This window comes from Pocillopora verrucosa, chromosome 2 (assembly GCF_036669915.1).
Source record: "Pocillopora verrucosa isolate sample1 chromosome 2, ASM3666991v2, whole genome shotgun sequence".
Lineage (NCBI taxonomy): Eukaryota > Metazoa > Cnidaria > Anthozoa > Scleractinia > Pocilloporidae > Pocillopora > Pocillopora verrucosa.
The window spans coordinates 13,582,815-13,607,617 of record NC_089313.1 but is presented as its reverse complement, the minus strand read 5'-3'; the positions used below and the strand labels follow the sequence as shown (position 1 = coordinate 13,607,617).

Sequence of the window (24,803 nt, the reverse complement as noted above, 5' to 3'; positions counted from 1 at the left end):
TGTAGGTACTTGGTGACCTTTTAACGGGTACCACAAAAACGATGCTAAATTTCGTTGAGAAATAAGAAGAGTTATAACCAGTTACATGTAAGTCAAATAGTGCAAAAATTTTCTGGTTACCATTCTTGGAACACAAAAGTATTCGACAGGTCGACAGTATTGGGAAACAGCGGCAAAAATTGACGAGTTCCTCTTGACACTCCTTGCGCTGTTGACCCGAAGTAAACATGTAACCTTTCGGGTTATCTAAAGCCAAATTTTTGAACAGGTCAACTAAATAACAACCTAATGAGCCAGTGTAAAGGCATAAATCTAAAATAAGAGTCACTGTCTTTTGACCATAATAATTTCAGTCAGACAGAATCTTGTTATGTTACCTCGGAGTAGGCAAAGAGATGCATTCGGCCATTTCCTTTGTTTGGTTGTTAGCTTCACTGTACAGTTTCGCACAAAGGACAGTGTAACGTCTCTCGCTATGAAGTCGCCAAGGAGTCAGGATTTTAAAACTTGTAGACTTACAGCTGAAGAAAAAGAAAAGTTCCTCGACGAAAATAACAAATTTCGCGGAATGGTGCAACCAACTGCGGCCGATATGGAGTTTTTGGTAAGTGAAAAAAAAATGACAATAGAGATTTTAGGGCCAAATGGAAATCTTCGCGCTTTTAGGGCCGGATCATTGAAACGCTGAGACAAAAAACGTTCTGCCTTCGTACTTTCCCGTAAAAGGTTAACTAGGCACACTCCTCTCCACTTGGCAAGCAAGCCAGTTATTTTCCTTGTTTTCGTGTGGGCAGGAACGGCGTAATTCAGGAAGTAAGTGTTTATTTCCATGTCAGTACTTTCTCTTGGGCCACAAGACTAGCTTGGCTATTATATAAAGGTTTGACCTTAATTCAAGAGAGTAGTACCACTTAAAAGATTTGCACCCCACTGTTATGACACTCTTTATAAATGTATAGTGTATGGCAGCACTACTACGAACTTAAAACGCAATCGTGACTTCAAATATAAACAACAATGATAATTCAAATCTGGGTAGGTGATTATATGATTCAAAATCAAAAGTAAATGTACATTTAAAAAAAGCATATAATTAGGCGAATTGAGTCGAGTCTCGAGTCCAGGAAGCTCTAGTGGTTGGAGAAAAATGCCGGAGCTTGTTTCACACATGGTCATACACTAACTGTGAGGGAATCGGACTCGGGCTAAGACGGAGATACGAGTAGATGGCATTAGGTCCTGGTCCATTAATGAGACAGAGAAGAAAGCCTCGGAATGAGTCGATTTCACTTCGGTTATTTGTAGATGGTTGTACCTAGACCACCCCATGCGTGTGTTGACATGAGAGAGAAACTATTGAAAATTAGGTTTAGAAATCAATGACGGTTACATGGATAAAGCACAGAATAATTAAATTCTCAGACTAACCGAACATTACGAAGCCGTTTTTCTTTGTACAAATGTAGCCGTTCTATTACAAACCTTCATATGCATGCGGCGAGGCATGAGTCAGGTTTTGCTAGATCTGGAAACGAATTTTGTTTAATTGTATACATGTTCATGTCATGCTTTGCTTTTCGATTCGCATATGGCCCTTTGCTCACGGAAAATGGAAAATATCTGTCCTCTTTCGGTGCGCCTTGTTGATGTACTGACGAATAGCGGTGAGATTGGTTCTTTAATATCAAATTACTTCAGCAATAAGAAACTGCATTAGGAAACCGCTATGCTTCCCACCCAAGCTAAAAATAATTTTAGTGAAATAAACTTTCCCCGGCCAACGTCCTGATTTTTCCTCTCTACTGTATTATTTCCTCATACATAGTCAATCTATCAAATAGTCTTTGATCATAGGTGTGGGACGATAATCTTGCAAATATGGCTCAAATGTGGGCAGACAAGTGCATCTGGGACCACGGATTTGTGATGTTTGGAAGCCAATATCCATACAGCGTGCCTTTCAAGGGACAAATAGGTAAATATATTTTGTACAATTTAGAAGTCAGGCTATACATTCAAGTGTGAAGTATGTTTGCGACGTAAACCCAAAAACAGGAGGAGGTTTAAATCTATCCGAACAGAATTATCGATGGAAGGTCAATACGAAGAGGAAATGGCGGGATTGTTTCTCATCATAATAACCATAAGATTTTATTATGTATATTCCGTGCTCATGAAGACTGATGAACATTAGCCGTAATTAAGCGTGGGTTTAGTGGATCAATACCAAAAAAAGCTGCTATAAGGATTAAATCACTTGCTGCCTCCCTTTTAAATTGTTGTGATTGTGTTCCCAGGTCAAAATCTTGCTAGGGAGTATGGAGAGCTTTCAAACCCAGTGGACCGCGTGGTGAGATGGTACAATGAACATAAATACTGGATATTTGGCAAGTACACAAGCCCGATGGGAGCTTCTTGTAGAAAGACACCTTGTGGACATTACACACAGGTATTTTGGAGCTGCTGCGCATGTGCAGCTTGTTCACAGGGCATTTAAAAGTTGTAAAGAAAACTGAAGGTTCCAGTCGACAGCGATCACTGATTTAATGATTAAACCAACAAGCTTTAGGACGCACACAAGGAAGAAAGTTAGAAGTTTGAAAACGAGTAAGCTAGGAATTTTAAAAACCAGCGATAAAATCTAACAGTAAAGAAGAAATCAAGCAAAAGCAAAAAGGGACAGAAATAAACACCAATCAAAGGACAACTTAATGAACTGAAGGAGAAGCGCCTATACGGCCCTACAAACGAAAGTAAATAACGGACGATCGAGGGCGCAAACAGCCAGCGGCAGGTAATCAGTTGAATGCATTACATTTGCTTGTCCCTGTGTCTTACTAAGATGCTATCATCTTGTACTAAGAAGGATATTTCTCTACAGGTATGAATACAAAAAACGTGATTTAAGTTTCCTTTCAGCTGGCATGGGCTCAAGCGAAGCATCTTGGATGCGCAGTTAACTTCTGTTCGAGCTTTAACGACGGTGTCGAGGGAACAATGGTGGCCTGTGACTATACAACGTAAGCACAAGTCGTTACTTTATATTCTTAAGTGTGTTAGCAATAGAAAATTTCTCTTTTCTTTTTCCGTGCTACTGTGGACCTGGTCCAGCTTTACAACGTTGGTCTCAAGCCAATGTACACTTTTGCTTTTTACTTGAACTTTAGGGGTAACATTGGAGGTCAATACCCATACAAGGCTGGTACCCCCTGCACCAAATGCGCATCTGGTAAAGGATGGTGCTACAAAAATCTGTGTCGTAAGTGAAACGAAACCAATTGAAATAAACAAACCATTTTTTAACAAGCCACGGCTGTAACCTTGATAACAGGGTGTTCAGTGTTATGATATAGTAAAAATCAAACTAACAACTCACAGCAGCTGTAATCTTACTTGTAGTAACAGAGTGTTCAAGGCTACGATGTGATTCTAAACCCACACTAACAATTTACTAATGAGTCCAGGACGCTCATCTTACTCCAGACTTATCAGTGTTTCTGAACCTTTTTACAATGGAATTAAAATTTAAAAATCAATTTTAGGAAATTGCACTGACTTCGACAAAGATTGCGGAGGTACTTCTTTGACGGCAGCGATGTGTTCTTCACACCCAGAATTAATGGAGAAGAAGTGTCCTAAACTATGCAATATGTGCAGTGAGTATGAATTGAAACCAAATGTTAATGTGTAAGTGTGTCTTGTTCTTAAACTCGCTGCTTAGTGTAATGAACAGGAAGAACTAAAGGCGTAATTCTTGCTTGTCTCAGGTCTGAAGATTTTTGTTAAAAACGACGTTATAAAAGTGAACAAATCGTTACGTTATAAAGAAAAAGGCGACTCAGAAGTGATGTGTGTATTCAGCACGATGTAGTAAAGAGAGTCGAAATAAAACTTGTTGCATACACTCATTATTTTCAGTAACCCTCTGGTCCACTGACTTGGAAACATCTTTTACTAGATGCCGTGGATTATCGCCAAATTTTCAAAACTATTTTAAACATCAATCAGGATGCTGAAATCATTTTCAATATTTTTTATATTATCAACTCAATATTGAGAACCTAAAGCGCAAATCTATGTGCAGAAAGGCGCTCTCACTAGTAAAATCTAGCCACAATCTTAACAAGGTTATCGTTCTTATTTCACAACAAAGTTTTATATGCAAGTAATGTTTCACGTGAAAAGCACGTAAAAGGCATCTGCAAAACACGAGGAAAAGTGTTATACCCCTTCAGATAGCGTTTTTATTTTCATTTAAACAAACTCTTGAAACCCACACGTGAAAAACATGCACCCACGCATGTGCTTTAGAATCTCGACAACGATTTGTGATTAATCTGACTGAACAAGAACAATTCCGAATTTTAAATCAGGCCTCTAAGAGGCGCGTGAGTAATAAATTTAATTTTCTCGTAAGGCACACCCATAATTTCCCGGATCTTTCTATCGCTTTCTTTTTAGAGTGTCCTTTAAAATGTCAAAACGGAGGTACATTAAACGAACAGGACTGCGTTTGTTCTTGCGCTTCTGGCTGGAGGGGTATGGACTGTTCAGGTAGGCCACAGGAATCGGTAACGTGAAGTAGAACAGTTCTATAAATCTGAAACTTCGTGGTAGGAATTGACTGTCTGGGAAAGGCGACAAAATGCTGCGGAGTTAACCTCCCATCCGGTAGAAGTATCAATACCCCAAGGAGCCTTATGACAGCCATTAAAACAGGCGAGCTCCGCCGGTGTGGGCCACTTTGCTTGTGAGAACACCTCGACTGAATAATATATCATTGTTTCTTTCAATCCCTTTTCTAGACAAGGCATGCGAACCTGGCTATTATGGAGAAAACTGTGAAAGTAAGTTATTGACACGCTTAATCTTCTTTATGCCGTAGATTCTACGACTTGTTCATTCCACGCTTATGCTATACAACACTGTGTTTCCTTGATTTTATAAACCAAAACGTTCACCTATTCATTTACGAGATCAACTCAAAGTTTCAAAGCAGGATAAGCAACTATCATTGTCCAGATTTGTTTGCAGTTTCCTGGTGAGATATCGATCTATCACTGAAAACCTTTTGGTAGGTGATAAATGATACAAAAAGTGCGCTATTCTTTAATGGGTGCATTTGGAAAATTATCAAAATAGTGCGCAGACAATTCTTCATCACATTGTACGTGCAATAAATCACCAGGCTCCCCTTGAAATCGTTTCAGATCGTTGTTACGACAAGGCTGGGACGGAAACCTGCCAATACCGTGTGAAAGCTGGTTTTGATTGTAAACAGAAATTCATGGAAATAGATTGTGCTTTGACCTGCGGATATTGCGGTAAGGAATCTTAGGTGGCTTTAGGTTGTTCAGTTGCAATTATGAAGGTTTTAATCAGGTCAAGAGCTGACATGATAGCGAAAAACAGGTATGGAATATATATACCTATGACGTTATTCGAACACGAACGCTTAGAAGAGTTGTGATTTAACATGCATACATTGCAGTTAGGGATCTAACGTGGCTTTAAGTTTTTAATTTTAAAAAATATACGTTGTGAGTAGATCAAAACAACATGCTACATGACTTGACGGTATAAAACGGAGATTAAAAAATTTTCACGTAATCTTAGACCTCAGGAACTTTTGATTAGCATCATAAATTTGTTAATGATTTTTATTACTTGTTAAACGGAGCCCTTAAGTTGCGCTTAAACAATTTTTCGTTTTACCTCTTTGAAATAAATCCTAGAGCTGAGTGCTGCATATCTCACGATCTGTTTGCCAAATAGAAAGAAGGCGTAAATTATAAGCTGGTTAACAAAAGGCCATGCGCAAAAGCCATAAAACCCTATAAATTGTTGATATCATCATACGGTATCCCTATATCATGATCATGCACTATTTTCGTGATGCGCATTTGAAAATTGCTTTATTTGCACATCAGACATTTATGCTGTATTATTATAATTATTATCATCATTATCAATCGTTTAATTGAAAATATTATCAGAACGAGAGAAGTTGTGGAAAAGAAAGGCGTACTTTCTATTAACCTCACTTAAAGCGAATTATGAGATGTAAGTCGTTGCGATGGATATAGTATGTTGTTCGCGCATAAAATGATGGTGGCTTTTCTTATTCAGTCCCTGCAGGTGGCCAAGTTACCACAACAGCAGCTCCTGTCACAGCAATGCCAACAACACCTCAACCCGGAGTAATTACCTCAAAACCAGTAGGTAAATGTACTTCAATCATAAACATTTCAGTGTGGTGTAAATGGGTAAAAGGTTGGTAATAGAGGTGTACCGCTGTTCGAGGTACATGGGGTCTAGTTTTCTCAATGGTTGCGGAGAACAAAAAAAAATATATAGATTTAGCCAAGCCTAAAAGCAGAGCTCGCACTTTTTTTTCCCGCACGTCTCAACGCCTTGCCCTGGCCAGGACTAGAGCCGGGTCGTCCGACTCGGAGCCCAGTGCACTGACCACTGAACTACTGGACAAAGCCGTGGCGTTGGCGTGCCTGCGGTACAGTTGACCACGCATGCTAAAAGTAGCACCTTGTGCGGTCGTACGATCGTACATCCAAATTTTTTCCGGCTTGATGGGTTACTACTATTTTGTATAGTTATGGGGCTAAGCAAGCTCCACTTCATTTATTTAAGAAAAAAAATAAACATCTGAAACTAAAACTCACGCAACGAACGTAATTTATGTCAGATATCACTTTGCTCTGCTATTGTCTATTCATAGTTTCTTCCACTGTGACTCCAAATGCTATAGCAGTTCTACCCACACCCAAGCCTCAAGGTATGCCTGGCTAAAAACCCTACATTCACTGAATATGAACAATTCTTCGAATCAGCTATGGCCGGCTGCGAAAAATTATTAAATTAGGTTCCTTTGCAAACGTTCTTTAACACTGTAGTGCACAATCATTTCTCAAAATGTTGCCACCTTTAATTTAATTTGGTTTGTTCAGGCACTAGACAGAATTTTTTTCCCTTGCAAGTCTACTATAGCAGTGTAGTGCACATTCATTGTTACAAAAGTTGCTACCTTTGATCTAGATTAGTTTGTTCCGTTACACAAATGAGACGAAATTGAAAATATAGTTTGGGCGTATGATTCGATCCATAGTCTGTGATTAAGAAATATGTAACACCTCTCAAATCTATCGAACAATAATTGTGACTTTTTTTTTAATGACGACTTTTTAAAGGTCATTCCCTAGCCATAATCATAATCAATTGTTCAAAGACTACAAATTACTATTTTATCGTACTTTATGATATCATACCTCTCCGGAAAGAAATGAGTCAATTTACTCTTCAGTACTGTGTTTTCATGTTTGATCTTATATCTCATTGATTCCAAGTGTGTAAAACCGACCAAAATTCTGGTTGCGAGGGATGGGCGGCAATTGGTGAGTGTGAAAAGAACCCGCTGTGGATGATACCGAATTGTTGCGTCAGCTGCCGGCATCATCAGGCACCAAAAGGTAGATGAGCATAGACAATCCTAAATCATACCGTAAACATGCGAATGTCCCGTAAGCGATTTTCTAAATCGGGTTGATTCTGAAAGGGGAAGAAATAAACGAGAGCGCATCACTGATCTAGCTGGTAACAAGCTGAGAAGGCTTCACAGTGAAAATCAAACCATGATACATTAATCCTCAAAGCCCATCTATTGGGTATTTAGAATAGGAATACGACAATAATGATGATGACAATCATACTTATAATAATTACTATTATAACAATCATGAAAAATCATTAAACTGCTGGCAATCAAGAAAACACTTCTGCTAGGAATAGCGAATATTCTCAGAAAGTTATCATCATCGTCATCATAACGGTAACAATAATTACGATAGCAATAAAAAAAACAATAAAAATGCTCATAACAAAAAATACTCGTAATAAGTACAATTTGAGGCAGGGAAACAAGCATAACCAACACTATTGATGAAAAATAGAGAAAACCGTTTTTTTTTTGTGCTCAGGAAGAAAACGAATATTGCGATCCTGTAACACCCATAGCTAAAATAATCTTTTCCTCGCAGACTGCACTGATGCAAGCCCAAGCTGCTCAAGGTGGGCTTACGCTGGAGAATGTGAAAACAACAGATTATGGATGCTTAAAAACTGCAGAAAAAGCTGCAATCAATGTGGAGGTGAGCTGGATGGAGTGGGGGCCACTGAGCGTTACCTCTGCAGAGAAAGAAATTCAGGGAAAGTTACAGGAGACGAGGGAGAGAGTATGATTTGCTAACAGTGGAAAAGAACGCAGAAATTTCATTGAAGATGACTCAGGGTTGTGATATCGAGTAGCAGTAGCGTCGACTTCTAAAACTGTTTTTTTCTTTTTATAGCGACCCAAATGCGTCACTAAATTCAGAGGACCTAGTTAAGAAGTAAAGCCATTTATGAATAATATTAATAATATATTTTTAAGATTGATTAATTGTTTGGGACTTTAATTATTCTGCAACAATTTAGTACAACGTTTTGAAACGTTTACAGATTGCACAGATTCTGACCCAAGATGTCCATCGTGGGCTTTATCAAACCAATGCAACTCAGGTGAAAAGATACACGAAAAATGTCGGAGAAGCTGTGGTTTATGCAAAGGTGAGAGAACTTTCATTTCTATTCAGAGCGATGCGCAAACCTTTTTTTAACTCTACAACTTTCTCAACTCTCAAAATGTGTTTTACCACGATTGGCAGTAATGTCGCAATCTAATTGGTCAATTTGTCGTTTTCGGCAAGAGTACAGACAACACTGCTCACTTCAACATGTCACGTCCTGAGACAATCGTTCTATACGACGTCGACACTGTAGTAAAAAACAAATCGACTGTGGTCTAGCGTGGTCTTTATTCTTATCGACAACGGTATTTTTCATCACAATGGTCAAAATTTGCGGCGGACTCATTCGGCTTCGTCTCGCGAATCCTTAACATTTTGACTACTGTGATGACGATTACCGTAAGAGTACAGTGCATGCTAACCAACTGTCGTTTTTTTAACCCTCTCCACCCAGGAATATAGAAAAGCATCCACTCCAGGGGGATGGGGGATGGGGGTTTTGAAGCAACGCATCTGAATGCTTTATTCCAATTAACCTCTACTTGACCTGCCAATGTATTGATAGAACTCCCACCCCATATAAACACTTTGAAAACGTGACTTGTCAACAGGATACACAGAACGAACGAGAACCTAAACAGATATATTTTAAATATGATATTTTCTAAAGTCTACGACAGACATAACGAATGTCCAGCTTGGTCTGCGATGGACGAATGTAAAAAATCCAACTGGACATGGATGGTGGATCATTGTCCACGAAGCTGTGATGTTCCATGTAAGTGACAGTTTTCTTATCGAAAAAAGCTCTATTTTATCACTTGAGAGAATAAGGTTTGAAACCTGGTTAAAAACGACATTTGCGGACAAGAAATCAGCAATATTTTGCATTTTTCCCGCGTTGCAATGTCTTGACATTTTTGGCAATACCTTGGAATGCTGGGAAATAGCGGAAAGAAGTGCACAGTAATCAATATCTACCGTATACCTCATAACGTAAATGTTGTGTTGCATCAATCAATCTTCTCCGATATTTGTACCTTTCGACTCTATCCTTTCTGCACTCTGAGCTCAATTTGTTTTTAGTACTTTTTGAGGAGAAATGGCTGTAAATTCCCCGCCAAAATCTTTGAATTATCAACCAGTTGGCACCACCGGACTCTTTTTTTCAGTTTCAGAAGCCTCGTTTTGCGGAGGAAAAGAAAACGGTAATTACCAGGCCCCCACCACGTGCCAAGCATTCATAGCTTGTTCGAATGGCGTTACAAGTCACGTGAAATGTCCCGCAGGAAAGAAATTTGACACAGTTAGAAGGATATGCGTACTAGTTGATCAAGCCGCTTGTACAGTGGTCTTTCCAAGTAAAAAGTCGAAGCCATTTATGATAATGACGCTGTAAAGAAGAACAGAGTTGAACTTCGTTGTTGCCTGTCAAACACGACTTGCACCCGACTATATATACGCGTTGAAACCTTTTTGCGTCGCTAGGGAAGTGATGACTGGGCTCCAAGTGGAAAACTAAACCCGCGGTCTAACAATAATCGTAATAACCACAAAGTTCTAACGAAAAGTTCAGCTAATTATAAAGAGGGGCTCTATATTTTTCCTTTTTGCTTTAGAATTTTGAGTTTAAATAGTAATCAAAACTTAGAGGTGTGGCTTTAGAAGAAGTGTTATAGTGTAGCGGTCGAGACACTCGTCAGAGATATTCCGCAATATCCAAACCTGGGTTAACCAGCAAGCCGAAGGCAGATGTATGAAACTTACTTGATTTGATTCTTGCTACTCACTTTGTAAAACTGTTCGGTTTGGTGATTATGCAAGCGAAGCTTATGCAGTGGAAAGGTCCATTTAATCAGGGGAAGATGAGAACCTCAATGGGGAAGCTCTCACTAAGAAACATAAGAGGAAAAGACATTTCAAAAAGTTGGTGCCTGTGAGCGGATAAAAAAAACTCTTCTAAAATAGCAGGCTAGAAGTCACTACCATAGCGTTAGTTTAATAAACCACAATTTTCGCACCAAAATCCTCAAACTAATCACTTATCACTGTCCCTCCTAAATGCGACAATTGAATGCGCTACTTGCTAGGGAGCTTACAAATTTAAAATGTCCGAGTAAGCGACTGCTCATCACGCGCGTCAGAGTAATTCCGTTGTCTTCGTACCATTCACCTACTTAAAGAGGTTAACTGGTAAGGTAAAGAGGTAAACTGGTAAGTAAGACATATGAAAATTTAAAGCGGAGTAAAAATATCTTTTTTAAAAATTTAAATTTCATACGAACAGAGATCGGCCCATGCAAAAAGTTACCACACATCCATTCAAGTCATACTAAAAACGACCCCAATATTTATACGTTATAAGGTAGTTCTTACACAAACTATTTACCAAATAAAAACAAAGAACAAAAAATACTCACCTGTGCCAGCTGTCCGTACGGTGTCCTTTCTCTGTGCTAAATAAAGACAACTGGTTCTCGAAACCTCCATTTAGGTTAAGCGACCCAAGAAGTGTTAAGTGTTGGCTACAAAAATTTCATGTGAAGAGCATCAGGTCAGCGGAACTGTGAGCGTTCTCGTGGTTTCAATCGTTTGTAAAATCCGATAGAGCAGATTGCCTCGTAGCTACTTAATGTCATTGGCTGAAAAGAAGAATTCAAAGTTACCTTATGGTTATCGTGCCATCCAGTGAGACAATTACACGCACAAGCTGTCTTTAGTACCGCCCTCGACCTGTGGCCTCGGGTGGTATCCAAGTCCTCGGGTACAATTTTTTCGCCATACGGATCTGTTCCCAATAAAAACCTTTTCATCCATGTAACTCAGCTTCCCAAGTTTCGTCAACATATCCAAAAGCAATAATTCAAACAATTTTCACACAAAAAAATTAGGCTAAGAAGGCTTATTTGCATGATCACAAAAGAACAATCATCATCCCCGTCATGAGAGAAGCCCATACAGGTAATTTGAAAAGTAAGAGGTATGGCAGCTTCCTCAATCAGAAAGACCTTTTAACAGGTACCAAACAAAGGAACATAATACGTACCAGTGGCTGTTTCAATAAACGATTGAAAAAACGTCGAGAGCATAAACATGAGATATACAAAACGAACAATTCCGTAAGTATAAGCACAGTTTACACTAAGAACTAAGGACGTAGGACAGCGAGAAACTCAGCTGAACAAGGGGGAAGGCAACACGTAGTGGTTGTAAATAATGTCGTGTATAAATCTTTGAGAAAGGAGGGCACTCTGAAAACCGTGCGTCTGTTAAATTTTAAAATATTCTTTGGCACGTTTAAAGGATATACAAAAAAGAAAAACAATCAGGTAAACTGGATTGGAAAACGAAACTTTATATGAATTAAACCTAGAACAAACAACAACAACAACGATTTTAAGAGAACAAACAACCACTGGATCGATGTTTGACCTCAAAAAGAGTAACGCACATGATATCTTCAAGCGTCACTTAGTGCCACTTTATGTGATCTTTGGACTTTTGGTGCTCAATGGAAGAGCCTTGGTTTCAGCAACTGGTAGAATAAGACCATCGCATCAAGATTTCGCTATTAGCGAGCTGACCGCGGCGCAAAAAGAAAAATTTTTGGACGAACACAACAAGTTTCGTGGAATGGTTGATCCACCAGCAGCAGATATGGAGTACTTGGTAAGTATTCTTTCTTTTTCTTATTTAGGTAATTGATGCTCAAGGCGTCAACAAGTTCGTCAACGAGTAGTCTTAAAATGTAACACCTGTTCACAAGGTCACCTTTAAAATCGCTAGACGTATGTTTGTCTTTGTTCCGGGTGGAGACCTCCTAAACTTTCATAAACGTAATCCGAGCCCTTGTATATGTGATTATGGGTAACTTCCTTAAGGTGTACGTGGCGTTACAGAGTGGGCTATTGTGCAATAGCTTGATGTACGTATGTGAATGGGTCAAGTGCATCTTTTTCCCACCAAATGCGATACAATTTCCTCATTTCGTTACCATTCGAAAATATTCTTTCCTTACAAAGAAAAAGTGAGTAAAATGTATGCTAGTGGAGAAGGATGCTCTACATTTTTTTGCTTGTAGTTTTGGGACGAGGATTTAGCTAATTTGGCCCAGATGTGGTCCAATCAATGTGTGTGGGATCATGGATTTCTCGAATTTGGTGATGAGTATCCTCATCCCGTTTCCTTCAAAGGACATGTAGGTACGTTTAAATAACTTCCTCCAGAGTCCATTCTACAGTCATGGCCTTGCTAAGAGTTATCTTAACATGATAGAGCCGAGAAAATCGTCGGCAAGATAACACAGTGTAAATAAACTTGAAAAGCAGAAAAGATTGTAACATTACAAGGAAATCTTAAGCCTCACTCCTACTTAAGGGCTTAGCAACTAAGCACACAATTGTAAAATAGACATTTTAAGTGTCACTGGAGAATTCCGTTCCACTTCCGGATTAATTATCACGAAAAAAAATGATGTCATTGGCTTTACAATGTTTATTATCAGGTTCATTAAGTGGAATTTCGGAAACAAGCCTGTGAATAAAACTCAAGTAGATTATCAAAGAAACTGTTAAGCTTTAAATTATTTCCAATGCAACTATAATTAGTCTCGTAGTAAAAGGAAACCCGCGGTTTAAAATCAGGTCAAAATCTTGCAAGAGAATGGGGCAAATTACAAAACCCAGAGGATCGCGTGACGCAGTGGTACAAGGAGTACGAGTTTTACAAGTTTAGCAAATTTGCGAGTCCAATGACAGCTGCTCAGTGTTCCAGACAGCCTTGCGGGCATTACACACAGGTATTCATCACATCATCATTTGTTTCCAGCAACTTTTCCACCCATGAAAACATATATGGCTGTTCCATGTCAGAGAACTTTTTGATAAAGTGCCGTAAAACCAAAACCAGTGTAATGACAATGACCAATCACTCGATAGGTAAAGGTCAAGAGCAGTCAAAGAGAACTCAGAGTGAAAAGGCGCAAACTTCCTAAATCCGATTGGTTGAAAAAAGCGCACGTGTTCCTGGACCAATCTCGAGATGAAGTAAAGCAAAAAAACAAACAAACAAACAATCCTGGATTACCACCGATACTCAATTGAAAAGTGATTGAAAACTTTTTGCATATCAAAGCTGTTCGATCGAAAATGATATTTAGACTCTTTAAAGAAACATCATCAAATTTATGGAAGAAACAGAGTCGGTGCACAGCATCATGCATAATTTCTGCATTTAATCCTTCTCTTTTTCTCCTTTCAACTCCTACATTCGATTCCACAGAGAAAACTCTTTGATCAACCTGATTGATTCCCACTAAGTTAACTGTATCAGCAAAAGGCTGATTTTGATGCGACAGCTCAATTATGTTATTTGAAGGATCATTCCTAGCTATCTGTTATGCCTAATGCTTTTAACGAGTCAAAATTTTTTTTTTTCGTATTTCATAAGCTTGCGTGGGCAACATCAAGATATGTAGGATGTGGAGTAAATTGGTGTGATAAAGAATTTGGCCCACCACATCACTGGATTCCTGGAGAGACAATTGTTACTTGCGACTATGGTCCAACGTACGTCACGCAAATTCTTATCTTACCACATAATAAGAAATGGTGAAAGGACTGAGTGTGTCCAATTCGGACTGTAATCATGCGAGTGATTTGCAAAATCGGACTACCTCGAGGCAGGAATCCAATTTGTGATTTATGAATAGGATTACTGACAGAAGTGGACGACACGGAGTCTTGTGACCAATTAGTCAAAAGTATGACAAACTTTGAGAGACAAACTAGCCATTGGTTGTACTTTTTCACAACAAACAAAAGCTAGCTCAGCGAAATGCGAAACAACAGCGCGCGCACATGGCGCGTAGTCTGCACAATGACACTGACCAATTATAATTAGTAACTAGTATTAGTGTTCAAATCGGGAAAGTGATAACCAATCACGTTCGAGAGTCTGGTAATAGTTTTGATTAACTATCATATTAACTGGAAAAGTGTTTTTTCACCTTTGTATGAAATCAGGAAACACTCAGTGATACAGTCAATGTAGAACAGTGATACAGTCAATCTAAAACAAATTTGACAGCAGAGTTATCTAGAGAAACTATTTGTTTTTAAGACGAATTAAAGCAATTAAAATTGTCATTCTTAGAACTTTTAAAAACATCATCCATCAAATTACCCTGAAGTTAATAGTGAGCAGTCGAAAGCGAAAAGTTTAGTTAATACTTAAGATATCATTAACAAGAAACTGTCGGAAAATTAAACTAAAACTGCAAGGACCTGACTGAAGAAACCCCAGAGAAATCTCTCAACTGATCAAAGACAGTTTCGACTTTTAAAATAGACCATGTATGTTTACAATATGCACAACATAATTTACCAGTTATCCAACGATCTCACGATTTTTCCAAGATCTAAATCCAAAGATATTAAAAAGGCGAATTACATTATTCATGAAACATCGCCGGTATAACAACACAGCTAACGCAGCCTGTGTTGGTTTCTGTGGCTTTAGGGGTAACATAATCGGACAATATCCGTACAAGACTGGTGCTCCATGCAGCAAATGCGCATCTGGTAAAGGCTTCTGCTACAAGAACCTGTGTCGTAAGTAAAGACTTCGAGGGTCTCTACTGTTGAACGAGAGGCATTATTTGTTGATGAGCACTATCCAAATAGCAAAAAAATATCTAGATATCATGATAAGGTTATGAGAACGTGGTTTGATATCAGTGAGTCCACTGTAGTCCTACCCATTTCCCGTGGTAGTCTTTGTAAATATATTTATCTAACTGTTGTGCGATCAGATTTCAATGCAACTCAGGAATCGTGTGTAAGTCGAATTCGATTCTCACTCTAGCCTCTTCCTTGCCAATCCTAGTGTGAGATTTCATCATAAACTGGGTTTATTGTCAAGTGATATGAATCTTCGTTTGCTATAACCACTCATGACTTATTTTGCCTCAGCAACCATGAAGAAACAAATTGAACTAACAAAAACTACTGAAGTTTGATGATTTAGTGTTAAAGTCTTTTGAAGCATTTGTTTGTTTTAAAGGGGACTGTGATAACTTTGACAGCGAATGTGGTAAAAGCCTCACACAAGCAATGTGTACTTCCAGTCGTGAATTAATGGCTAAGAAATGCCCAAAGATGTGCAGCTTGTGCGGTAAGTTGGCTTAAGAGGGTGTTGGGTAGTGGGAAGCCAGAAGCGAAGAGTTAGGCGAGGAAAACTAAGGTAGCCGGAATATTTTTCCTTCGTTGTCCGCAATTTGATCTGCATTCTTCATCTTGCTAACTTTTTAAACGTCTGCTACGTGAGCGATCTTCAGGATTGAAAGTGCAAGAGCGCTTGTGTCTCGCAAGTAATAAATCACATATGGATAGAAACAAAATCCTTAGCATATGGAGGCAGCGGAAAAAGGATGGAGGGGATCATTCAATTCTTTGAGTGCCAGCTTTGCTTTCACCTGTTTTGACTAAATTTTAATAATGCTTTTAGTTAGGTGGATTAACAGATACTAAAACTCCTAAAACATTTCTGTTATACTTATAGAGTGCCCACTGAAATGTCAACATGGTGGAACAGTGAACCTTCAAAACTGTGTTTGCTCATGTCCTTCCGGCTGGAAGGGCATGGACTGTTCAGGTAAATAACATGAAGGAACTACACGATCGTCACCTCTTGACGGAGCACAAAGAGCCTAGGTTATGACAGTTTTAGATTACAACTTATCACTGGGACAAGACCACTAACCTGGCGCCTTTTTTTTTCTGCTTAGGGAAGGTTTGTCCTCCTGGTTTCTACGGTGAAAACTGTGAAAGTAGGTATCATTCAAACAATCAGAGTTTATAAGCCGGTTAACACAATGGCTTGAAAATGAAAATGAGCTGACATACGCAGACTCTGTATTGAGTCCTTCGTTGATGCATTCTACTTTTTCCTGTTTGTTTGCTTCGTAACGAACACCAAGGCACCTGTGGTTTGATATCACGTTACTGGGCATGCGCTTACGCTAGTGACACTGCATCTTGAATAGAGGAACAAGATAAATTCTCTTGTTACTGAGTTTAACTCAATGCGGTAATAAATCTGTAGAAAGAATACATCGATCGAAAGCGGTAAAATGTTAAAAATAATAGAATAAATCTGAATGAGCTAGTTGACCAAGAACTATTGAAAATCAGAACATAAAAGCTAAAACAATACAAGAAAAAACTACATCAGTAACTAAGTCTCTGTTAGCAAAGTATTTAACCACACATGACTAGAATGAGCAATGGAGCTCTATAGTTCAATGCTTACGATCTTCCTCGAAGCTACAAATACTACCATCAACGGGAAACGAGTTCATATCCACACGTGAACGAAGGTTTAACATAGCAGCTTCAGGAGTACATGTAACCTGGCACTTGATATATTCTCTTTCAACTGATTACTTCAGTCCGCTGTTACGACGCCGTCGGGAAAGACACTTGTGAATGGCGAGTGAGGAATGGGCACAACTGTAAAGTACACTATATGATGGTTGATTGCGCCGCTACATGTGGATACTGTGGTAAGGTTTTAATACATGCTTGATTCATTATTAATGCCAACCGAGTAGGCTAAAGGTCCATCTACTGAACACAATGTTTGTAATTTCCCGAGCTAGAAGCCACTGAGAGTAATACATATCCCACTACCAAAATGCAAATCTGTAAGATCTTTTACTCGTTCCCTCACAAATGCTACGTCACTATTTAACATATTTGTTTTAAGGGTCAATTAATATCTATGAGGGGAAACAGATATCGTTCAGGAGAGTGCAGCTAATTTGAAACGTCTCATTTGCAAGTTACAGCTCACACGTAAATGTGTTTTCTTTTGTTTTACTTCGTTTTGATCAGAGAAATAAATAGACTGAGTTACCGAATACAGATCAGCTAAGCTTCGAGGCAAAATGCAGTTCTAAAGTTCAAAAGCAGCACTTCATTTAAGATTACGAGCAACAGCAGTGCAACGGAAACTAAAGCAGAGAGTACCTTGACAATACAAACACAACTACCCGAAAAAAACTAATGCCGAAGCTCATTCACCACTTAGAGCCATCGTATAACCTCTTCTCACTAGAAATTACTAAACTGCGTCTGAAAAGTCGTCCATTATAATTTCAGATGACGGCAGCAAAATCACCACAACACCCGCCCAAGCGACAACAGCCCCGCCACCAACCACAGCGACATCGAGTAAGTGTCTTTTGCACGCTCATAACCTGAAATCGATGGTTTGTCAAGCAGTTGAACATTAAATTTTAATTTTTCAAACACTAAGGCAAATAAATTCCTAACCATCAGTTGAGAATATAAAAAACCACAAAATATAACGAATTGACGGGCTTTGGTGCTTAAGATACAATACACGAGGGAAATTGTTTATAGCCAAGATAAAAGGAAACCATTCTCTTTAAGAAAAAAATTGTAATTTTGGTACTGTACGTGAAACAGAGGACAAAGCTCCATCTTAATTTCTGAGTGTAATCATCTTTTCTGTCAATTCACAGTGAATGCTCCAACAGTCACACCCGGGGTACAAGGTATGCTGACAAGATATCATTTGGCTAGGAGCTAACACCTAACTAATGATGATTGTAACAGACCTTCCATTTAAAACATACAAAGTAACTGATATAAGCAGTCCTCATGTTTCATAAAACTTATTTAAAGTTTGCGTTATCGATGGCTTTGGTATTAGAATCGTTAACAAATCCCTTTGCGTTGTCACGTAGAACCCTAAGATTACATTCTATAACGTTTTGTGCTTCTGCCACTGGTTTATTCTATTAGTTCACTTATTAATTTGTTTATCTATTCGTTATCTGTTCATTTTTCTACTATTCATTCATTTATTTATCATCTGGCTATTAGTTTATTTCTTTATTGGCACTCGTGTTATTTGGTGTTATTCGCAAATGTTCGTCTTTTCAGAGTGTCATACCGATCTAAATTCTCATTGTGAAGTTTGGGCGGGAAGAGGCGAGTGTGAAAAAAACCCGCTGTGGATGATACCGAATTGTTGTGTTAGTTGTAAACATCATCAGGCGCCAAAAGGTATCAAGATCGAGTCCGATTATTACTTCTTAAGGGGATAATACTTTTTTTTATTTCGTTATCTTTATCATTATTATCATCATCATCATCATTATTAATATTATTATTATCATTATTATTACTATCATCATCATCATCAGTATCATCATCATCAGTATCATCATCATCAGTATCATCATCATAATAACAACTATCATGTTAATTGTTATTGATGTTATCATTGCCTTTATCATCTTTAGCGATAATGAGGGCAAATATATCCTCTCTTAACTTACAGCATCAATACAACTGGGTATACGAAAATCTTGGCGATAAACGTTTGAAACCGATTAACAGGCTACCTTAAAAAGTGATTTAGCACTAGGCATTGTAAAATAGTCCCTAAATTATAAGTCATCATCTCATTGCAGACTGCATTGATGTTTCTCCAAGCTGTCCTCACTGGGCGTTTACGGGAGAATGTGAAGTCAATCGAGCATGGATGCTGCAAAACTGCAGAAAAAGTTGTAATCAATGTGGAGGTGAGACTCATTCGTGATGATTAAAGCAATAATTCGATTGTCAAACGAATAAAGGGGTAAGTTTCTAAAGAAACTGTGGTGCTGCGTCGGTAAGAGAGTATAACAGGTAATTTAGAGTTAATAACCAATTTGAAAACGTAAATTGGCCACCATAAAGAGTTTAAAGGCTTGACGTTTCGAGCGTTAGCCCTTCGTCACATTGACGAAGGGGCTGACGCTCAAAACGTCAACCTTCAAACTCTTTACGTTAGCCAACTTACGTTTTCAATTCGATTGCCAGTTGAGTGAGGCGCGGTAAAAGTATGGTAACGGGGTTTTGGCCACTGAAAACGGAGCCAGTTACCCAGGACAACAACACGATTTTAACGTCAAAACGTGGTTGCCAAACATCCGTCGCACTTCATTCAACTAAAAAGTATAGCAACAGCAACGATATTACTAGCGCAAAGTTTTTTGCAAGTGACACTATCAAAAATGCTTTCTACGCTCACCTGAATTCGACTCATAAAAGTGCAAGTTAAGCAGGAAATAATACTCTCACGTTCTTTTCCAATTCTCGTCCTTGTTAACGATCTAAGTACACGATCTCCACGCAACGATATGTTAGTCACTCTCCCCCCCCCCCCCCCATAAAAAACTGTCATCGCTTCATTTAAGAGAGACTAAGAAATATTAGTATAGGCTATAACATGATTTGGTGTTAACAAGCACAAGTACATTTTACAAAGAGAACCAGATTACACGAGACAACAATCAAATTTACTTGTCTGTTACCTGTATCGATCTTTATTTGTCGTTTAGAGCTGGGAGATTTCAATGAAAGTAATCTCTGTTTTCCTGCTTAAGATTGTAAAGATACAGACGCAAAGTGTCCAATTTGGGCTTTACTAAAACAATGCAAGTATGGGGACAGAATATCGTGGATGAACACAAACTGTAGGAATAGCTGTGGCATGTGTAAAGGTAAGGCCTCGCTGCATCAATGGAGCAATTTTCAAATGAAATTCGAAAAAAGAAAACTTGAATTCAATTGTATCGATTTTGTCATTTTTACTATCAAGTGTGAACGATACAGCAGAATGGCATGCATCACACTCTAAACCAATCAAATCTGACAGTAAGGACGGTAATCGCGACCTAGTTGCCGGTGTTTTCCCGCTCTTCCGGGAGTTTACTTGACCTCCTAATGTTTTTTTTCTCGCCGTGGTGATTACTTTGGTTGAAATCGAGATGCGATCCAGTGAAGTTTAGTGTTTAATTGAATAAGGAACAAGACTCCTTGAAGTTTTGGTTAATTTTTTTCATATTTCTACATGATACTTCTACTAAGAGCCTGATGCACAAGAAGATTACCTTCTGCCAATCTTCGTTTACCCAGCTACTCAATTCAAACAGAGCTGAGAATACGAAACGAAATTTTGTCTCATTTAAACTCTACGGCTAAGCTTCTGGACTCAAATTTACGATTTTTTTCTCTGTCCAGGTTATGACAAACACGATCAATGTCCCGCCTGGTCTGCGATGAACGAATGTAAAAGATCCAATTGGACATGGATGGTAGATCACTGTCCACGAAGCTGTGACGTACCTTGTAAGTCAGGGGTATATCCACCGAATGCAGTCATGTTGCGAACAAACATCTACCCTAATTTTATCGCTTAATAAGCACGTCACGCAAAATTTCTCCTGAACTTTCCGCTTAAGAAGCAGGAGTGTTTGTACTGAATTCTTGCTGGCTGAAGTGCGCCCAGGAGATCATTTAATTTTCATCTCCGCCATTAAAAAGTGGGTGCAATTTGAGATTAAAAAGGAGTAACGTAACCTTTCATTGGAATCTAAAAACTCGGTCAGTAGTACAGTTTATCTATAATTTTAACTGGCTTTTTATATGGATAATTTTTGGGAATATATGGAGCGTTTTTGGGAATGATCCTTGAAAGAAGAACCATTAGTACTTACAATAAATGGACGTTCTCGGCAGTTAACGAGAAGCTTGACTACAAAAGAACACTGAAGACCATTTATCCTACACACCCAGTGTATTTCTTAACGTCTTTTTTATTCCAGCCGTCTTTCAGTTTCAGAAGCCTCGTTTTGCGGTGGAAAAGAAAACGGTAATTATCAGGCCCCCACCACGTGCCAAGCCTACATAGCGTGTTCATATGGCGTCACAAGTCACGTGCAGTGCCCCGGAGGAAAGAAATTTGACACTGTAAGGAGAATGTGTGTGGAGGCAGATCGAGCCAGCTGTTCTGTAGTTTGCCCGAAAAGTTTTTTTTTTCAGTTGAACAAACTAACAGAGAGAAAGGGCAAGACTCAAAGGTCAATACCTATCTTAAGTTTATCAAGAAAAGCTTTCACGAGATGCAGTTATCAGCTTTCAGCGGCTGAATGAAATTATTAGTTTCACTGATGAACCACATTTAACTACGGCAAAAATGAAATTTCCGTGTATTCTTCTTTTATTTGAAAGCAGTTTGTATACAGTTAACCCTTGTTATGGCGTAAACCTCATTACGTTTTCCTCTGTTATTTGTCTGATTATTTATCAATTTTTTAATTCATTAATCTATTTATTTCTATATTAATTTCACAACTTATTCAATGATTTACTTAGTTTTTACAAAAAACACAAAATTTAATAAGGTACAGCACCTAAGTATTTTGATTATCTGAAGACACTCGATTAATAAAAAGTGGGTCTCTCAAAGCACATTTTTAGTAATCAAGATCAATATTAATGTATCAATATGATATTATCAAATATCATACAACAACAGATTTGTCGTTTTAAACGTTCAGTATAATAAAGTTACATGATCACAACTGTCTCAGTCACTTTGGTTTAGTCTTTGTTCACTTCTTGTGACAGTAGAATAAACACGACGTTGTGAAACGGCGAGAATATCAAGATCAATGCAATTTTCGTTTTCTTTTTATAATCCACCTGAAAGTGGAGGAAAAGGGAAGAAAGGAGAATTGTTACTTTATTCGTCTATGTTTTAGCTTCTTTTTAAATTAACCTTCTCTGAATTCAGTGATAGGTGCGAGAGAATTCTTTTGACAACAAGTTAGATATCCATTTTCCTTTTCATAAAACCTTCTCCGTCTTAAGTTAAAAATGTAAACGAAACACAAATTATTCCATGAAATATTTCTCTACTTCTACTATGGACATTAAAAAACTGCAGTGGACTGTTTCGTATAGCACAGGTGGTGTTACGTCGACTTGCCCAAATAGTTCACGATATAAGCTCGCACGCTTCGCTTTGATATATCATTCAGCTCAGAATGAAGATATTTATCATGTTTGGAGTACTCTTATTACTTAATACGTTTGGCAACTGTCACTGATAGAAAGCCATATTGTGTGATCATGGTACTCTTGATATCAGGCCGCTCTTGAACACAGGGCATGGCATAAAACCGCAGGAAGGCAAACACGCTTTTTTATGTTACAGGAAAAATGCAGATGCACCTTCCGTCACCAAGTTGATTAGGAATATAACTCACTCCAACCTTACCTAGACGTTATCCTGCCACATGGTTCCTTTTCAGAGTGAGATCCTTTTCCTGCGAACACCTAACATTAACAGGCAAATCACAGAACTTCTTCAGGGGATTAAAAAGTGTTCCACTTGGACATAACTTGTGACGAGTGATTCCCCCTAAACAGGATACATATCCCGTGCAAATCTGGGGGATGGGATAGTTGCCATCTTTCACACTTCCACAAAATTGCACTTCAGAAACTGCGGGTGAAAAAGAGTTATTACGTAAGAGAAACGTCATCACAAATGTAATGATGGCAGCTCCCATTAACCCATCTTTCAGTTCGTAGTATCACGTGGCCACACAAAAGTGTTATAAAACGCCACTAGCCCCAGGCCTTAGGAAGTTGGCGAAACTTTGAAAAATATTTAGCCAGGACACGCAAGAAAAATAAGTCTTCCTTGACAAAAAAAGATACTGACGCTGGCTGCGAGTAAACCTAATGTACGATTTTCTCAGAGATCAAAATTGAGAGGCAGTGCTTAATCGTTTGATCAAAATAGCGAAGTCACGAGACACTCACGTGGTATGCTACAACTAAGGGGACAATTGTCTCTCATCCACGTCCAGTTCGATTTCTTGCACTCGCCTTGCGCTGCCCAAGCAGGGCAATAGTCGTATCTGTCATACACTGTAACAGAGAAAAAGAATCAACTCCTGTTGTGACGTTTTACTGGAGGAGAAGCAGCGATTGGCTTCCTTTCATTCTTATTTTCTGGCTTATTTGCCTTAGGCTGCGTGTATAAGAAACCAACGCAGGCATATGTAGTATCCAATGGAACTTACGTGCAATCCGTTACAAGAGAAAAGCATTTAACTATTGGAATCAAGACGTTTTTTTCTGTGATTTGCACAGACAGTGCATCCCATGGACAAAAGGAGATGTAGGTCATGTAGAAACCCAACAAATAAAATGCTTCAATCGCTCTGACGAAGGGCTAACGCTCGAAACGTCAGCTTTTTTACCCTCTACGGTGGCCAGTTTACGTTTTCAACTCAGTTGTTAACACTAAATTTCCTAATAAAATGCTTTTTTCGTGATTGGTGCGGTCAATATCATAAGATTTAATGCAAATTGGTGTTACGAATCACGTCTAAGACCAGAGTTTCCAGTTTCTGTCATTTTTAATCATGACTACTCTCATTCTACCAAATAAAAGTACATGTACCACTAGGAATTAAAAACACCCAACTTTAATCGGTACTACCTTGACAAAGACCGCAGCTTTGAGGACAATCTCTCAGCATCACAAGACGTTTGTCACCTTCTGTGCACTTTCTCAGTAATGCTAAATCGGCACATTTCTGCTCCTTATCCTGGCAAACTGTGGAGGAAAAAAAGTCAAGAAAACTTGTAATGAGAATGGGCAATGTCTTCTGAAATTGAGCAGCCAGCGTGAACAAATGAAACTCTCTTCGACGCAAACTGAAGACTTAGAAATCTTAATTTTCCATCTACATTGCTAGGAATTTTTCTGTTAATCTTCCGGCGGCTTCCTCGTCACTCGTTTCCTCTCTGTAATTTCAAAAAGGTAATGATGAGTACCGACAATCCTGGCGAATCCAACAAAATGCTGAAAATCCCATCTGGGAGGAGCAGTAAAATTTCATCCATTCTAACTGTAGCCTTAACCCTTTAACCACTGAGAGTGACTAGAATTTATTTCCCCCCTTGAAAAAACATTAACGTCACAAGAATTAAGGAAATGATCACCAACTAAACAAGCTGTGGATCGTTAAATCAATTCTCCTCGCAAGCACCTTGGTAAATGTACAGAGAACAGTATGGAAAATATAAATATGGGTGTTAGGCTGTAAAGGTTTAATACTCACCTCCACACTGATTACAGCTCTTCCTACAATTTCCTTGCATCCATATTCGGTCTCTTGAGCACTCGCCAGCCAAAGCCCAGAAAGGACATTTGATGTTGTCATCTTTGCATGCTAATGACACTAATGAGAGAAATGGATAAATAACTAATGTGCGAGGAAACCCTCATTTTCAGCGCTTCGGCACGAGCATTTCTTCATCCAACTCAAGTTGGTGAGATGTCTGC

General features: G+C 38.6%; 3 protein-coding genes across 3 annotated transcripts in view; 2 read left to right on the top strand and 1 right to left on the bottom strand.

Annotated features, from left to right (window-relative positions):
- The first annotated feature begins 239 nt into the window (after window positions 1-239).
- On the top strand, window positions 240-10,889 carry LOC131790538 (uncharacterized). The gene is made up of 16 exons (XM_059107751.2): window positions 240-604; window positions 1,855-1,975; window positions 2,298-2,449; window positions 2,920-3,020; window positions 3,168-3,259; window positions 3,543-3,656; window positions 4,462-4,554; window positions 4,806-4,847; window positions 5,211-5,324; window positions 6,130-6,222; window positions 6,737-6,793; window positions 7,362-7,484; window positions 8,052-8,162; window positions 8,512-8,619; window positions 9,250-9,357; window positions 9,752-10,889. The coding sequence occupies exons 1-16, from the start codon at window positions 371-373 to the stop codon at window positions 9,976-9,978; spliced, it is 1,890 nt and encodes a 629-aa protein (XP_058963734.2). The 5' UTR covers window positions 240-370; the 3' UTR covers window positions 9,979-10,889.
- A 1,086-nt stretch (window positions 10,890-11,975) lies between these two features.
- Window positions 11,976-21,589, top strand: LOC131790528 (uncharacterized). Its single transcript, XM_066162863.1, has 15 exons — window positions 11,976-12,248; window positions 12,661-12,781; window positions 13,223-13,377; window positions 14,028-14,146; window positions 15,099-15,190; window positions 15,642-15,752; window positions 16,140-16,232; window positions 16,366-16,407; window positions 17,029-17,142; window positions 17,741-17,812; window positions 18,551-18,673; window positions 19,084-19,194; window positions 20,041-20,157; window positions 20,678-20,785; window positions 21,273-21,589. The coding sequence occupies exons 1-15, from the start codon at window positions 12,003-12,005 to the stop codon at window positions 21,587-21,589; spliced, it is 1,941 nt and encodes a 646-aa protein (XP_066018960.1). The 5' UTR covers window positions 11,976-12,002.
- Window positions 21,590-22,048: 459 nt separating this feature from the next.
- Window positions 22,049-24,803, bottom strand: part of LOC131788870 (uncharacterized) — a 22,254-nt gene continuing 19,499 nt past the window's right edge. Inside the window, exons 12-16 of the mRNA XM_066162457.1 lie at window positions 24,580-24,699; window positions 23,955-24,071; window positions 23,270-23,377; window positions 22,719-22,946; window positions 22,049-22,141 (exon numbers count right to left, since the gene is read on the bottom strand). Coding sequence (XP_066018554.1) covers window positions 22,726-22,946; window positions 23,270-23,377; window positions 23,955-24,071; window positions 24,580-24,699 — 566 coding nt within the window. The 3' untranslated portion in view covers window positions 22,049-22,141; window positions 22,719-22,725. The remainder of the gene's footprint in view (window positions 22,142-22,718; window positions 22,947-23,269; window positions 23,378-23,954; window positions 24,072-24,579; window positions 24,700-24,803) is intronic.